Source organism: Pieris rapae, chromosome 14 (assembly GCF_905147795.1).
Source record: "Pieris rapae chromosome 14, ilPieRapa1.1, whole genome shotgun sequence".
NCBI classification, from domain to species: Eukaryota; Metazoa; Arthropoda; class Insecta; order Lepidoptera; family Pieridae; genus Pieris; species Pieris rapae.
This window is the reverse complement of record NC_059522.1, coordinates 6,169,368-6,186,489: the sequence shown is the minus strand read 5'-3', so window position 1 is coordinate 6,186,489 and position 17,122 is coordinate 6,169,368. Positions and strand designations below refer to the sequence as shown.

Below are 17,122 nucleotides of genomic sequence, written 5' to 3'. Positions count from 1 at the left end.
TTAAATATAAATATAATTGTTCTTTCATCTCTTTAAGACAATTATAATTATTATATAATTATAACCAAATAATATTATCATTTCAGGCTCAACAGATGTAGACATGCCGTCATCATTGCTTCACTCAATTCAGAACCAGATGCAGAGTAAAGGTGGATACGAAATGGCCTATGGTGTTAAGGTAATAGACCATTGCATGAAATAAAAAAAATATCACTGTTAACATTATTGTAGGCTTTATTATGTAGGCTTAGCTCAAACGGAAACTGGTTTCATGTGTGTACATACGTATGACACCACTGTATGATGCACTTATATTTAGATATAAGAACTTTACCCCTTCTAATATTACCAAGATACGTGCTGACGTATACCAAAGTCTACAAGTCAATTTAAGTTTAATTTTCCTTCCTGTCGATCTTTATTTTGATTTGGATTCAGCGGTTCCTAGTGACAACGATCTTAAATAAAATAAGATTTTAATAGACGTAAAATGACTTCTAACAACATTCAATTTTGTATCACATTAAGATTTATAAACACTTTTACTTTGATTTATTGATTGTGGATTAATTAGCGTGAAATTTTCACTATTGTGTATTCGATCGCTTTTTATTTTAAACTTTCTCACCTCATTGTTTTGTGACGTCGCGTGACCTTCGAGGAGACTTTTCTTTAGTCAGGTGATCAGCCTTCGATGTTTTCCAAACTGAAGCATTTATTTCCTTATCAAATCCCATTTGCATGGTTCTACAAATCAATTAAATTTATACGTTATTTCTCATTCCGAATAAAGAATATTTTCCAATAGCGATAGACACTCAACGTAAGCAATTTCGATGTAGTTATCTTAAATTTCGTAGCACTGAAGTGAGGATCTCAATCGGTATTAGAATTAAAATAATACCGGTGTGAAAATCTTCTTCAATGTTTAGCATATTTCTTTTAAGCTTTCATTACCCACTCATTTTCATAGCTTAACCACAGAGAGCATGTAACTCCTAAAATCTAACTATAAAAGGCATTTTTCTAGTCGAGATAAAATCGACAACATTATTACATTTTCCATACATATATATATATAACTTTGTTTGCAGGTTTACTGATCCCAAAACGGTGCTGACGTCACAGAAGACAAAGCGAAGTGAAACGTGGCTAATTATGATCTTTATTTATTAAATAGTTTACAATAAGTTTAGTTTGTATTCTCCTGTATATATACAGTCGAACCGAAGTCGGTAGACAAATGAGTTACCTTGAAAATAAAACTTGTAAGTCAAAAATTTAGCTAAGTGCTCGGTTTTAAGTAAAAATGTCCTTGTAAATCCATCGGAAAAAAGTGCTAACATAATTATATGAGACTGGTGGCAGGACCTGGAGTATACTGAAGACTCATCGAAAATAACAGGTCTTATACATTTGTTAGACAAATTTTGAGGAAAATATGTCTGGCCATTGATGGATAAAATAACTTCAGCCTCATAAATTATAATATTTAAGAATATTGAATGAATTGGATATGTGCCTTTGTAATCCTTCCCAATATAAATTGATTCATCTTGAAGATGCTTCTTCGAATTTAATATTTAATCGTATTCGTGATTAAAAATGTATGTATCTAGTCCCTTTAAAAATCAAATATTTGACATAAACAAAAATTATGGGTGCTCAATCCGATGGCGTGAAAGAACCTTTCTTGCACTGTTAGCAAGAAAAGCAGAAAAATCGTGAATTGTAAAACTCACATTATGGCTGAGTTGATCAAATGCCATTGACGAAAGTAAGGTTGAAACTCCCTGCTGCAAGAGATTAGTTAGACTAGAGTGGTCATTCAACACCAGGAGTCGTAGATTGTCTAGTTGATCCTGGACCAACTAGACAATCTTGCTCCGTCAGGCCAGAACTAAATAGGATTTTTCCCGAATCGGATCCTATTATAATTCTAACGACAAATCTCAAATAACAGATTTATGAATTAGTTATAATTTTCTACGTTGATTTGAGGCGGTTTTCTTTAGCACTAGTATGAGATATCCCATCTAGGCATCACACAACACACTAAAATAGGAAAGCCTAATTTAAAAAGATAATTTTGCACATTTTCTTTACACTATCCATGTCAAGTATATTTAAATGTTCCCGAATCGAAATTTGGATTTTATGCCTTTTTAATAAGTTCTAGAAATGTATCTTAAGTACCAAATTGTGTGCGTCTTTTTGTTATTAATGTTCATGTGTTATATTTAAGCCTGTTGTAAATATAATTTCAATCTTAAGTCTTCATGCCCGACTAGCTTTGGGCATACTGAATGACTAATAAACCTTTATATACAAATTGAAATTTCAAACTCAACGCTAGAGTACGCTATCTAGAAGTTCATCAGGTACAGCTTATATGCCTTATAACATTTTGATTGTAATTGCATTATGAAACAAATATATCATTACAAATACTGACGGAAGAAGCGTTGAATATGAGATTTTAGTTATCCTTAGTCTGTACACATTCAAAAAATTGTACTATTTTGTCATTTTCTTGATAAAACGACAAATTTATACGGTTATTGTATTAAAATGTCAGTTGAAGATTTTAATAAAATATGGTAAATAACTTATCTTTTTCATTACCATTACTTCAAATATTTAATTAAGTAAGTAAAAAATATAGTGAATAAACAAATATATTTTACAGATACTGAAGAGACATAAAAATTCTAAACGTATTTATTTTTCCCTTAGACTCCAGAAATTGTTCTTAGTATGTTAAATGTTGAAATCCTATTGTATATGTGGATGAGCCTGCCTTAATATATTTAGACATTAATAAGTTATTTTTTTCTTCTCATTTGAGATGGCATTATTTCTAATAGATTACCCGCTAAGGATATAAGTATATATAACTTCAGGACCTTAGCCAATTGGACCTTCAGGCCGGTGAGTTAGTGGTTATAGACATTAGGTTTGAGGAACACACTATCGCTCATCCACAGTACCTTGCTTGATTAGCTACAAGTTTAGGAGTCTATACAATATGTATAAGTCAGATAAAAGGCCTTACAGGGACTTATATTTATAATAAAACAATTAAAACCATTTTAATTTATGTATTTTTTATTTAAGTACAAATTATATAAATCACATATTTTACAAATCAGAAGAACGTTTTTACAAAAAGTGGCTAAAATGAAAAAAAAATCGAACAATAAAATTTAACGCTTTTACTGCTTAGTTTTACATAAATAATAAATGTGTAATAATAATAATATTTATTAATGTGAATTGTCAATAAATTGAAAGACTTTAAAATGGTAGTTATGTTGGAGTCTTCTTATATTGATTTACGTTCGGTTCCCTGTATAGTTGGAGTATTCGGTAAAAACATATAAAACGGCTCTTTATCTCTTCCGATGACGATGCTCTGACCGTGCGCCACTTGGTTTAGATTTTTCTTTGTACCGGGTGGAGTCTAAAATTAAATGTATATTTTTTAAATATGTCAATATATCTAGTATATTTTCAAGTAGATAATAATTTGTGTAAAGAAAGCATTTGCCTAAAGTCTATATAATAATTATTTATAACATAACTGTAAGTTGCTCAATTGTTTTGAAATAACAATGAAAAAAAGTTGATAAATTAAAAAAACCTGTATTGTTGGCGAAAAAAATGTTATGAATTAATCTTTCTAAAACACAATAGTCAATAAATTAAATTAATTGATTGATTTGCTTACCCCTGTCTCGATCTTTGTGATGGTGACGACGTTCCCTGGATGTGCAAGAGTCGGGGGAGGAGCGCCGGCGAGCAGGCTGCGGACCTTCGCCCCACCACCAAGCTGGGGGAGCGGAGGCACGGGGACGAAGAGGCGATCCGTTCATATATGGGGGCATTGGGGGCATCTGAATCATATATATATTTACATAAAATAACGGTTTGTATTGCATGTTGGGAAATGCATCGTAAATTTATAATTTCATGTAAAGCAACAAATAAGTATAATTATATATAATATAATAAAATATATTAAAAAACTGCATAATACTGTACAATATTTTTGATGATATGATTTGGCTCATATAGACGTATCGCAGGTGCGGTTAACTAACCGGTGGTATATATCCAGTGGGGGGAAGACGGTAGGGCGCCGGGGGAGGAATTCCTTCGCCCTCGGCACAAACCACAGGCGCTGGAGGCGCTCTAGTGGGACTTTCCGACGTTGCCAACTGAAATTCAAAAGGCTTTATAACAAAAAATCATACGCCACCGACCACCTACGGATATTTAGGGCTTGAATGTGTAGAGGACACATTCAAATAGCCAATAGTCTCAAAATGGCCTATGACGTAAGCCAATATATCAACGGGCACTCATAGTTGGTTTGATATATAATAAATAATGATTCTAAACAAAAAAAACGGTCCTAAGGTAACTGAAAGATCGATTTAGGACAAACAAATACTTTTTGTTTTTTTTATCAGAGTTTCATAATGACGCTAATTGAACAATCTAAAGTCTAGACTTCTTGAAGAACACGTGATATTATTATTAACAAACGACATTTTCGAAAAAAATTAGACATCATATTTCTCTCAACATTTCTGATTATTTTATTATTACAAAACCAAAGAGAAATATGACAGTATGACAAAATAGACCATATTGTAGTAATTTAATACCTGCTGTTTGAGATTGTTAAATTCGTTGCTCATGTCTCGGTATCTCTGAAGACATTCCTGCCACATACTGGCCATCTCGGTCATTTCAGATCTCTGCTTGTTTATTTCCTCCTGTTGTTTAATAAATAAATAAAATAAAATCATTTATTTCAGACCAATTAACAAGTCCATATGTTGTTAGTATAGTAAAACTTAATGGTAGTACTCATAATAACTTATGAACACATTCACAAAAAAATTGAAACGAGTGTTCGAATCCGTAAAAATCTGTTCCAGGACGGAAAAATATCGAGAACCTTTATTTATTTATTTTAAGTTAAATGAAAAGTAGAGCAACTGGCCTTATCGCTTTCGAGCGATCTCTTCCAGGCAACCACTAATAAATCACAAACAGTAAATGAAAAAATATTATAAAAAGAAGTTTTTCTCAGTTGACTTAGGTTACTAATTTATTCAATTTGATCCAAGTCTTGTAAAACACTAACAAACAGCAAAACAACTTGGGTTAATAAACTTTCGTTTCACACACCTAACTTGTTCAGTTAGTCAAGGCACGTAATGAATTATTGTTAGCAAAATATTATTAAAATTACCGGGTCCTTAAGCGTATAAAGTTTTCAATAATCTATATAAGTTGGTTACTATATTTTAATTACATATATTTTAAAGACATGATATACCACAAAAATCTTACCATAAGCCGGGCGTCCGTGTCCCCTACATCCCTCGCGACAGTCTCGTATCGCCGCATACATTCACGCCATAGACGAAGTTGGGCTGCTGCAGATTCTTGCATGTGTTCAGCAGACTCTTGCTGTAATTATTATTCCTTTATGTATTTGCAACATATAAAAACGATAACTTCCTAATTTCTAAAAACTAAATGAATACAATATACTTATTGTATGTAATAAAATATTTCACTTCAAACCTCATCGAAACAATTTTTTTTAAAAGGCAAACAAAAGGCAGGGCATGATGCCAGATGTTAAGTCATACCGCCTCTCGTATACTCAATACGAGGCGCAAGTGCGTTGCCGGCCTTTTTTCTATATTATACGTGTTAAATGTTTTGTTTGAATTGACGCCGTAGTATAAAATAGTTAAATCAAAATGTAGGCAAAATTATTAGTACTCATAGTGATACGTGATAAATTTAAAACCGACCGCTTTAAATAATTTACCTGGTCTTTGTCACGACACGGTGTTTGTGAAGCGCCTTTGAAGCAACGCATCAGCTCTTTCCATAGTCGCATCATTTTATCCATTGCCTCCCTTTGTTCTGATATCTCTTGCTAAAAGACAAAACGGCAGGAGTAAACCTTAAGTTTCACAATCTCTTTGTAATACGGACTTCTTAGCTTACTAGGTTTAATAAAAAAATAAGATCATACCTTGACAACTCTCAAATAGTTACTCCTTCCACTTATTGTACTAGTCTCGCCATCCGCCACACTTAGGCCTGAATCTCTTTCTCTCTCCGAATATCTCTCTCGGTCCTTGTAATTCTCATCTTTTGACGCAACAGAACTCCTCTCAAATCTTTCTATATTCCGTCTCGAACGTCTTTCCTTTGGAACATGAGAGAAACTCCTATCTCTTTCATCGTAGTATCTGTCTTTAATCTGTCGTTCATTGAATCTCCTTTTGAAGTCATCGTAATCTTTATCCTTCATTCCTTCACTTCTAACAGAACGCCTATATTTGTCATCGTCGTGAACATTGTGTACTTCAAAACTTCTACTGGTTTTTTGTTCACAATACCGTTTCCTGTCTTCGTAATAACGGGATCCCGTATCCCTATCCCTTTCTTCGTAATCCTTGTAATCTCTACGCCGTGATTTGTAATATTCATCATCAAATATTCTAGTTTGCACCCGCTCAGGCGGATACTCATCGTCAATTTTCCTGCTAACGTCAAGTTTACTTGAATAGCGTTCTTTGTCTTTGACACAGCAAACACATCTATCTTTACGATCTGTGGGGATATTTTCACGGCTTTGACCTTTAGGGCGGAACTTTTCATAGCTTCGAGTGTAGGCAGGTGAGACATCCCTGGATTGCTCGCGGCTGAGCCGCACTGGTCGATTTTCAACGTTGTATGAATCTTTTCGTGCAACCACTTCACATTGAAGTGATTTGTGACTTTGTGTTCGAGCCTGCATTACGAAATGAAATGATGAAGGCAAATGTAGGAAAATGTTAGGCAATATTTTATACATTAGCAGATAACGTATTTATATTCTGGGGTCAACATAAAACAAAGTACATTGTTACTAACTATTTGCTTGCTATCGTAATTAGCCGTCTTTTCAGACATTTGAGCACACAGTTTGGCGAATGTCTCAAGAAGAACACCTTGGTCGACGGGCGGTGCGCGAGGTTTTTCTTTTACCCTGTTTGAAAGATAAACGTTTCAAAGGAATTTTCTATACGATGCATATTATATAATTTAACAGATTATAGATTCGAAACGCTTAAAAGTGGATGAGACAGAACACTTGTACTTTTTTATGATATTAATTTATATTAGGGAAGTAAGAAACCTTCTGTCTTTCAAAGGCATTCTTTATAGTAAAAGTCAGTAATTGTATATAAATTCTTTATATAAAACAGTGTTTATATACAATTACTGACCGATAGCATTATGAATCACTTACTTTTCCCTTCCTTTATAGTCGTCCCGATATTTATGATGATGATGGCGTTCCCTCGAAGCTGAACAGTCCCTATCGCGACTACTACGATGCTCATGCTTCTTGGCGTGGCGTTGTCTGAATGTGAAAGATGACAACGAGAACATATTATGTAATTGTGTACTTTATGTTTGTGAACTTACAAATATCGCATACAATATCTAGTAAGGATAATATTTAAATTAGATATACATTGTTCGAATTCAAATATGTTAATTATGCTGAATAAGCTTAATATAAATTTGCTGAAAATTTAATGATGGCCAACTGTATGGCTCTTCGTAACGATGATAAAAAAAAGCAATTACGCCGCACAAACTCCTAAAAACTAATGTTTCCCAAGCTTTTTTGTGCTGTGCCCCATCTTGGCCGCCTTTCTAAAAAATTTATGCCCCCCATAATACGTGCATAATTTTAATATAAAAGGACAGGTTTTAGGAAGAAATTAAGAGGAAATTCTTAACGAAACAGTGAATTTTGAAAACATGAGAAATTGCAATTGGAATTCTAAATAAGTTTACTAAATTTTATAATAGCCCCGCTTAACAATCAAATTGCCCCCCTGAGCGGGATGGGCCCCAGATTGGGCAACACTGCTCTAAACCGTCGTAAAATATGTAATAAAGAATCTGCATCAATTATTATAGAAAGATAAACAAATAAGCAGGCGATACTATTAAAATAAAATCTCACTTTTTCTTATCACGTTTGATGGCTTCTTCTAAAAAGGCATAAATAAAAGAATCTTGATCTTTAGGAATCGCATCGAATATATCATCTGCATCCTAAAAAAATATAATATATTTTATATTACGAATAAGAACAATCATGAAGTAGGAAATACTTCTGCATTACGGCAAGATATACTTGTCGAAGTGATTTTACTAAAACCGTCGAGAAGTTTTTCATCAATATTAGAATATTATTTTGATTTATAAACTACAAATGTACCTGGGGCGGAGACATCGATCGAGGAGTTGACACAAGTCCAGCTTTCAAGGCAAGTGATACTCCGTCACGCCTGAAAAAGCGTCTGGATTGGTTCAGTACTTAAGCAATCATCATTATAAAAACATGGGTATATATACCTTGAAGTTTGGTATTATTATTCTTTGGTTAAGTTTGGTTTAAGAAATACTTCGTTATATTTAAATTGTAGTATACAATGGCGTAAAATTTGCCTGATTCCGTATCTCGAACATAATCCACTTGCTCGTATTGAATTTTATCTTGTTCATACATACTTTATATATATATATATATATATAAAAAATAATAATACATTTAAGTTTACCTAAATCGTCAAACATATTAGATACAAGACTTTGTAACATATACAGTAGATTCAGTAATTACTATGTAATGTAAACTTGTATACTTAAAAAAATAGTTAATAAAATGAAACGCATTTATGTTTGTTAATAACTGAGAACTACTCGTTTTTCGATGATCATTATTAAGATAATTGCCTAATGTAACTAAGAAAGAAAATCCTGAACATGTCTAATCTCCCGATATTTGCACTGATATCATCAATTCCTCAACATACTGTCATTTATTCATAGTACGACGTTTCGATAGATAGTATCCAGAAACTTTATAACAATACTTACCTATTTCTTTTAATCTTTAATCTACCTATTACAAGTAGCGGCACGAAACTCTAGCGCTGACCCTTATTGCGCAGAAGTAAAAAATCACATGCGCAGCAACCCCCTCCACGAATCGGCCAGCGCTAGACTTACGTGCCGCTGCCTATAAGTCCATATTAAATGTTACATCTTTATGTTTAGTTATCACATAACGTCTTACATGGATCTCCGTTGTCTTCGAGGCGACCTAGGACGGCGATCTGCGACTTGGGATTGCGATACTGATGGACTGCTGTCATATGCCGGAATGATTTGGTTAATTTTTGGGAAATATAACAAAATACAAAATAATAATACGGTACCATTACAAATATTCCTGTCAATATTCGCTATATATTTTTCATATGACAATATTAAAATAGAACAAATACTTATATCATGTTATAAGTGTTATGTAGTAAATAAATACTTGTAGTAAACATTTTTATTTTAAGCTCGAAGGTATTCTCAATCACCTCTCCTTAGCGATAAAGCTACTTTTTTTAACTAGGTTAAAACTTTAAACTAATAACCTCTTTGTAGGTGCTACTTCCTGATCTATTCCTTTAGCAGGAATATCTTGCAAGCTAGTCTTGGCGGAGGTACCTCGTCGACCATTTCCGTGACATACCTGAATTTCAATAATACTACAATATCTACTTATTAGGTTTTCCTTACTAATTTCAAATTAATTGAGTGCAAAGGTACCTACATTATTTAAATAGTTTAATATTAACTTTGAAGGACAAATTCTGCTTATACTCATACTTACTCCAACAGATTCGTCGGTCGCTACCGAATTGCTATCTTCGTAGCCTTCATGCTTTTTTCTTGCCCTCTTGCGTTTAGCTGCATCGAATACTTTAAATAATTTCTTACTATCGCTTGCCTGACACTCCATCGTATAACTTTATTTAGATCGATGGACATTTGAATTTACATAATAAAAAATAATTTATCACAATAAATGTATAAATTAGAATTTAGCAAAATTGTTATCCAAAAACACTACTAGAAATAAAATTACTGAAAAGTTGAATAAAGAACTGTCACATTTCAAATAAAACTAGAATAACTGCCAGATTTCTATGCAGTCATTACTAATGTTCTACCAATAATAATTATATAGACTATAATTGTTATAACAATGGTGTGTAAAATTTATTGATAAATAAAAATCTTTTGTTTAAAAATGTCTCCAAGTGCCAATTGTTATCTATATCATTGAAATAGTTTTATAGATTGCAGAATGAAAGCATGCTTTTGCATTTTTTAAATTAAATAATGCATAATATTTGAATACTAGGTGTTGTATGGAATCAAGAGCCAATTCGAAAAGAAAATAAAATCAGATTCAATTTCAATATATTATAGATTATTGTAATAATTCACATTAAACTTAACTAAAACTTATCGCCCACATAAGCTCCTCGCTCCAAACCTACTCTAGAGGTATTCGGTATAAAATCTCCATCATAAAACCAATCAACAGATTCAAGTCCCATTTTATTATAAAAATCAAAATTACGAGTTATAATACATCTGTTTTTCAATCGAACAATAGAAATCGATTATAGCACATTGACATTCTTGTAAATAAATCATCGTGGACATAAATAACGAAATTCAGATTGTACACGCTAGGCGCGCAGGGCGGGCGGGGCGCTATCGCTATATGTACACGTACCCATCGGTACGCCGCCGCCCGCCGCCACTCGCCTCTCACTCACGGCACTGTTCACTCACTCTTCTTGCGGTTCGTCACACTTTTGTTGGCTACAGTGGTACAGCACCCCGGCCAGCTCGTGCGCGACCTTCTGGTCTAAGATCTGGCTCATCACCAGCGACAGCAGTCTCCTCTCGTGGCGGCGGATCAGCGGCCTGTTTTCGGGGTGCTCCGCCAGACGCAGCAGCGTGGCGGCCGCTCGCCTCAACATGTCCAGGGAGGTACCCATAGCGTCGGGGTTGTCTCGAAGCGCCGCCACGCCGTGTTGGTTAGCGACGCCGAGAGCCGTCTGCTCTGCCCTCTCGATAAAGGCGACCAACTGCGCCACGGCGGGCGCATGCGTTGCCACCTCGCGGGCTGCGGCACCGCCCGCCCCCGCCAGGTAATGCAGCAGATTCACCGCGAACTCCCGTACAACGGGCCGCTCGGGCCGGCACAGGTCCCGTGCCAGCCCCGCACACAATGCGGCGATACGCCCTCGCGGGGGCGTCGCCAGTACGAGATCCACGTTCGCATCCGTCACACACAATTTACAAAGTGCCTCTAGGGCTAATCTTCTAGGGGACAAGGGCGACGCCGGGGAGGCGGTCGGCGGGGCGTCGCCGGCTACGGCCGCGGGACACACGCTCCAGTGAAGGAGGCCGTCCAGAAGCGGCCTCGCCACGGCTTCGGATTGACCGGATAGCTCCACGCTGCCGGCGATGTTGGCGCAGCAGACCAGCGCGTCCTCCCGCAGTTGCGCCAACGTGTCCCACCACCACTCGCTCTCGCCCTTCAGACTGGAGCAGCACGCGTCCGCGTCCACCTCGTCTCTCGCGGCACGCTCGTAGGCCTTGGCCCGGGCCGCCCGAGGCGCGTGTTCGTGGTGTAGCAGCAGTAGCTTCCCAGCGAGAGCTAAGAAGGCGCTCGACCTCGAGAATTCCGCCTCGTTGCCGGGCACGAAAGTCAGCCCGCGGAGAATGTTGGATAACGCTATACACCGCTTGGCGAGGGCGTCCCGCGTTTCGTTGATTAGATTTAGGCTAGGCTCGTCGCGCGTGTAGCATTCGTCTTCGTAGTCCTCCAATCGTCGTCTTTTGAGCACTCCGGCAGAATCCCGAATTTGTAAGGCCGGTTTTCTTTCGGGTTCTATGTCCATCGGTTCCGCCTCCAAGTTGTCCCCATCATCCGTGGCCGTTGACGGCGGTTCGGAGGGGGGCGGGTCGGCCGTGTCGGGAAGGGCGGGCGTATCGCTGGGTCCGTCCGAGTGGGGCGACGCCGGAGGCGCGGGCGGCGAAGGTGCTCGCTCGCCTGGCAGAACCCGTGCGAACGGCAGGTGTACGAACTCGGCACGGAAGCAGGGCATCACGTGGTCGAATCTACTGACCGTGTCGGTTTGCCAAGGCTCTATCACGTCCTCGACATCGTCGTTGGTTTCGGGATCCTCGGGCGCAAAGAGCGCGTCGTCGTCCAGCTTAGTGACGAAAGTGACGGGCACGCGACGACGCGACTGCAGCGTGTAATTCTCGCCCGTGGTAACCTTAACTCGGTCTGCGGGGTCGGGAGGCTCGATACGTCGGGGTGGCGGCGCAATTGATTCTTGGACCACCGGCGGCGCGTACCAGGGCTCGGGAGCCGCGGCGGGCGCGTCGAACACGTCAGCGAGACTCCGCTGGAAATGCTCCAACAGCAAATCGAGCAAACCGGGCAGATGCTGGAGACCGAAGAAGCCAATGCAGGTGTCGTCAAAGAGTAGAATATTGAGGATGTCTAGCGCCCAGCAAGTCTCCGCAAGAAGACCGGACTTGAGCGCCATCATGATTCGCCACGCGTCCACCGGGGCGACGTCACCCTTTGTCAGTCTGCGTCTTTTTTCAGGCGCGGGCACCGTCGCTTCCACACACTCCGGAGGGAAAGTCAATTCTCGTTTAATTTGTCCGACACCAGATGTCGCCCCCTGAAAACATATTGTTTTATTACTGAACTGGTTTCAAAACACGCTCATAAATTGAATCCTTGTAGAATCCATATACAATGTTTAAGACAATATTACTGGTTAGATGAATAAAGTTCGCTAGCAATATTTTGGTTTGACATACATAAACATATAGAAGGAATATAATGGTTACGATGAAATATTTATTAAGTGCAATGTGCATTAGTGCATGACTCACGGGCGAAGGCGCGGCGGGCGATAGATCCTGCGGCGGCCGCGGCCCGCCCCACGCCGGTCCGCCCGCCGCCTACAACAACACTGCCCGTATGAGAACCACGAACTACTCGTGTGCTAACACGAATGAGCCAGGAGAAGATTCACAATGAAGCATAATATACGACATTCAATAAATATAATTTCAAACATGGTTCTCATACTAAGCTCGACGTTCAATCAGTGTCCGGAAATTTAGTAAATTTGTGTCGGGACTATGAATTTCGAATGAATTTTCATTGTTAAACCAGTGCTCATTAATAATGGTATATCACAAACAGTGCAAGTATTGACAGTTTCAATTCGTTAGTTACGACAAGCAAAACTATATGTTATCAATTAAATTTAATCAATGTGAGTGAAATTTTCATCATGAAATAAGCGTAAGCGGTAGTGACGAGGTAGCCCAATATCTCTCAGGTATTATTAGTACATGTTAGTTTGATTTTGTGTACATACCGGTGGATGGTAGGGTTGATGCGGCTGATGAGGCTGTGGTGGCCATCCTGGTTGTTGATGGTGGGGCAGGGGGGCATGGTGAGGCGGTCGCCAGCCAGGTGATGCGGCACGCTGAAAGCCGGGACCCCAACCGCCGCCAAATCGAGGCCCCGCGGGGCTCGGCGGCGCCCCGGGTGGGGCACTCGAATTGTAGGGCTCCTTCGCGAAGTCTGGATGCCGCCGAGGTGCTCCCGCTACGCCGGGTGGACCCGCATTAGGAACCGGGGGTGCGCCCTTGCCGCCGTATTGCTGTAGTTATAATCATAATAAATACATTTTGAATTTAGTTTGTATCGTCCCATTCCATGGATTAGTGATGGGTGTTGAAATGCCGAAAATATTATGCACTTTTTAGTAATTTTTATAATACTATTACTAGTATTTTATTTTCAGAATTTCAAACAAATGGTAGTAAAATGAAGTTTATGATTATTGACAATGATACAAAACATACTGTCGATATTTTCAAAAACTTTTGATAAGTAAAAAAATACGACGATATGTTTTTGATTAGAAACAATTTTTTACACTAGCCGTGAACCCACATACAAAATATAAACGATGAAAGATCCGTATTCTAAGATCGGATTGTAAGAACAATCCCTAGAACAGCGATATTACAAAGCTTCGCTCGCTTACATGATCCTGTGAAAGCATGCAAATGATTAAGTGAAATTATTCCGTTTATGATGTGAAGCCACCACCACACACTCTAAACCTTATCTTCCACTTGGTTGGGTTAAATTTTGAAAAATGTCGGTTTCGGCATGTGCGATCGATCGTGTTAGCGACCGACAGTCGCGGTTGAAAAGCCAATTATTCACACCGCAAGCCAACTTGTTAACGAAAACTGAAAGTGAATAGCTTGAGAATTTCGTTAAGCGAGTGGTATTATCGGAGAAATTAAATGAAGCCAAAACCACGTATGAAGTCGACGTCCCGCCCGGCTCGCTGCAATGTCCAAAACTTTGGCGCGCTAATCACTTTCACGAACCAAAGGAATTGAATTTGCATTGACATTGACTCGTCACAACGTAACTGATATGCTCAATAAACATATTTACTCTTTCAGTACAAAATTTATGGCAAAACTTTTTTTTAATTACGTATACCACCAGCCTATACCTGGCATTTGCACACCACACGAAAACCTATTAGTAATAAATGATCTAACAAGATAAAATATGTCCGCTGGTATCAATTACGAGGTGGCCGAGTAACATCTGCGAAAGTGCCCCGAGGTGGGAAAGTGTATCGCCAATGGTGGGAAGCGGTGTGGAGTGCGTGGTACAAACGGTGGTTCCGTACGTATGGTCTGGAGGCGGGGGGCAGCGGCGCCACCAGTTGCCTCGCGAGTTGCGAGCCCATCAGCCCGCCGCACGACGCAATCTACACACCGCCAATGCATCAGTCGGCGTACGCGTACACGTGCACGTAATGCGTGCAAGCACACGCTCAAATACTTTGTGAATGTAGGTGATGTTAAATATATTGTTACGCTTCCAAAATACAAGTTATTGCACAGCGACGATACATATTTAATCGTGTCATCTCCATTCACAAGCACAATCAATATTAACAAGACAAAATTTAAATAAAGTAACATTTTTACTGTACCCTCCGCATTAATTATCTCACTGATCATCCAAAAATAAAAATTTATGTTGTTGCTAACAATACTGACCAAATTTTTTATCTATAATAAAATGGATAAATAGAAAAGCCATAAAAATATATTAATATCAACATAATATGTATAAGCACTTATTAAGTGTAGCGTAACTACAAATAGACATGCTTTTTAGTATACCAGTACTAAATAATATGGTCTCATATATTACCAGTCAAGAGACTGAATCTTACAAAGATTCATATTTCTCTTATAAAGATTGTTTCTGGTATGAAATTATCATAACTAACACTTCTCACCATTCCATATTTCATATGACATTTTAGCTTCCGAAACATCTACTCATAGACAACGTCACGTTTTATTATTTGTTTCAAATTTTAAGCACTTATACACCAGACATTTTCTTAAATTTATATATTTTATTTAAATAAAAACATACCTCATGCGGTTGTTGCGGCGAATGTGGCGGGTGTGGCGGATGTGGAGGGGGGTGTGGTGGTTGATGCGGATGCGGTTGGCGGTAATAGTCTGGGTAGGGCTGCGCAGGAGGGGCCCCGGCCGGGGACGGTGGCGCCGGGGCTCCAGGAGTCGCACCAGGGCCTGGAGCGGGTGCGCCTGCACGATACGGTCCGCCGTAACCGCCATATCGGCCGTATTCACCAGGACTGTAACCCCTGCAATTGTATATTTGTCACGTGGTACCTTTATATTATTCATTCTTAAGTGTATGTATTTTGTCTATGTATCTATTTCCACATAGAAAATATGTGATAACTACTTCTGACTCAGTTAAAAAGGCATTTTCCTTCTCCTATAAAAGAAATTAGCTTTATTTGACTACCTAGATAGATAATAATGTGAAAATTGTACTTATTATCATAAATATTATCCTCAGTAAGTCTACTATACAATATTCATAAACATACCTATCCCCTTCGGGGCCATATGGCGGGTAAACAGGCCGATTACCCGGATACGGGGACCCATATTCATAACCATATCCTTGTTGGTAACCTGAAATACAATCAACAATATATCAAACGAGATAACACAAAAATCACACAGGTAAGTAAAACACAAACTACTTTATACTAAGCAACAAAACTATAAAGCACTATCAAGTTCACACACTTCAATGGTATGATATTTTAATGACAATACTTCAATGTTCTCATGTGTTATTGTAAGTTAAAACTGTTAAGAGCAAGTGAAACATTCTTCTTTGACCCGGATTCCAAATGGGTGCTTGAGTGTAAAATAATTGGAGAGATTGACTCATTGCAGATCTTGTTGTCAAGATTGTTATGGAATACAGGCGTTAGAGTGGTGAGTGTCAAGAATCACAAACAGAGCAGAGTTGAGGCCTTAAGAAACACAGTAACAGATCTTGGTGAATCATTACAAAGCAATTTATTTTTAATACAGCAACTGTACAAACATAGCTTTTAGTTTGCCATATAATGTGCACTATGCCCACGTTTCAGACCAATCCTTTATTTTATTATTAATTTTAAATGTATAACATTATCTAGAAATAGATGAGATAAAAAATAAGAAATTCAAAACATTTTCGAAAAATCTGTATTAAACGTTTGTATAAACTATCCATAGCTATTCCCTCTACATATGTTTTTTTATTAGTCTGGATATAGAAAACTTCTCTTCGGCTTCATCCATCTTGTCGTAAACCTAACTTTCTAATCCAAATGTCATGTATTTAACTCGTTTTTGTGATTTTAAAGCCATTGGTCGGAAACGTGTGCATGTAAAGTGTTAACGCATGTACCTGGCGGTCTCCGCGGGCCGGGCGGCTCGTCGAACGGGTTGGACGCGGCGATGTCCCCGCCCGCCCCGCCGCCTACAACCACACCACGCTATACCACCCGGTACCATACTATGCTTTTCCAAAATGTATTCAAACGAATTTACGAGGATTTGTTTGAATTTGAAAGGCACTATGAACTTTTATAGCACAACCAAAAATATTAAACACAAACGGTGTGTCGAGTCATGCTTTAAACGCTCAGGTGACCAAAATTTGATGTGTTTAAAATAAAATGGTGACAATACGTTT

General features: G+C 38.3%; 3 protein-coding genes across 17 annotated transcripts in view; 1 reads left to right on the top strand and 2 right to left on the bottom strand.

Moving 5' to 3' along the window:
• The window catches only part of LOC110994480 (CDC42 small effector protein homolog), a 33,353-nt gene extending 30,773 nt beyond the window's left edge, over nucleotides 1–2,580 (top strand). The window contains exons 3-4 of the mRNA XM_045631103.1: nucleotides 87–181; nucleotides 1,098–2,580. Of these exons, the coding sequence (XP_045487059.1) occupies nucleotides 87–181; nucleotides 1,098–1,106 (104 nt within the window). The 3' untranslated portion in view covers nucleotides 1,107–2,580. The remainder of the gene's footprint in view (nucleotides 1–86; nucleotides 182–1,097) is intronic.
• Nucleotides 2,581–3,133: 553 nt separating this feature from the next.
• LOC110994487 (RNA-binding protein 25) lies at nucleotides 3,134–10,043 on the bottom strand. Of its 2 annotated transcripts, none has more exons than XM_022261150.2 (14): nucleotides 9,776–10,043; nucleotides 9,537–9,634; nucleotides 9,185–9,253; nucleotides 8,324–8,393; nucleotides 8,066–8,157; nucleotides 7,337–7,450; nucleotides 6,958–7,072; nucleotides 6,071–6,835; nucleotides 5,861–5,971; nucleotides 5,371–5,490; nucleotides 4,677–4,787; nucleotides 4,107–4,223; nucleotides 3,734–3,899; nucleotides 3,134–3,466 (listed from the first exon to the last, which is right to left on the bottom strand). In XM_022261150.2, exons 1-14 carry the CDS (start codon nucleotides 9,902–9,904, stop codon nucleotides 3,396–3,398), a joined length of 2,148 nt encoding a protein of 715 aa, XP_022116842.2. In that variant the 5' UTR covers nucleotides 9,905–10,043; the 3' UTR covers nucleotides 3,134–3,395. The 2 variants fall into 2 exon arrangements, with proteins under 2 accessions (XP_022116842.2, XP_022116841.2); XM_022261149.2 differs by having other exon boundaries at nucleotides 9,185–9,256; nucleotides 9,776–10,042.
• Nucleotides 10,044–10,492: 449 nt separating this feature from the next.
• The window catches only part of LOC110994485 (trithorax group protein osa), a 71,034-nt gene continuing 64,404 nt past the window's right edge, over nucleotides 10,493–17,122 (bottom strand). For 7 of the 14 annotated variants that reach the window (XM_022261135.2, XM_022261137.2, XM_022261138.2 and 4 more), the window contains 7 exons: nucleotides 16,835–16,906; nucleotides 15,975–16,062; nucleotides 15,488–15,722; nucleotides 14,724–14,804; nucleotides 13,377–13,664; nucleotides 12,883–12,951; nucleotides 10,493–12,665 (listed from right to left, as the gene is read on the bottom strand). In XM_022261135.2, coding sequence (XP_022116827.2) covers nucleotides 10,746–12,665; nucleotides 12,883–12,951; nucleotides 13,377–13,664; nucleotides 14,724–14,804; nucleotides 15,488–15,722; nucleotides 15,975–16,062; nucleotides 16,835–16,906 — 2,753 coding nt within the window. In that variant the 3' untranslated portion in view covers nucleotides 10,493–10,745. The remainder of the gene's footprint in view (nucleotides 12,666–12,882; nucleotides 12,952–13,376; nucleotides 13,665–14,723; nucleotides 14,805–15,487; nucleotides 15,723–15,974; nucleotides 16,063–16,834; nucleotides 16,907–17,122) is intronic. The other 7 variants (XM_022261144.2, XM_022261145.2, XM_022261146.2 and 4 more) reach the window with 3 other exon arrangements.

Excerpts from the sequence above, each read along its gene's own strand:
- LOC110994487 (XM_022261149.2), bottom strand. The coding sequence starts at position 9,904 with ATGGAGTGTCAGGCAAGCGATAGTAAGAAATTATTTAAAGTATTCGAT. Across the intron at positions 7,073-7,336 it reads GACTATAAAGGAAGGGAAAA|GGTAAAAGAAAAACCTCGCG; the intron begins GTAAGTGATTCA and ends TCTTTCAAACAG. Across the intron at positions 4,224-4,676 it reads TTAACAATCTCAAACAGCAG|TTGGCAACGTCGGAAAGTCC; the intron begins GTATTAAATTAC and ends TTTGAATTTCAG.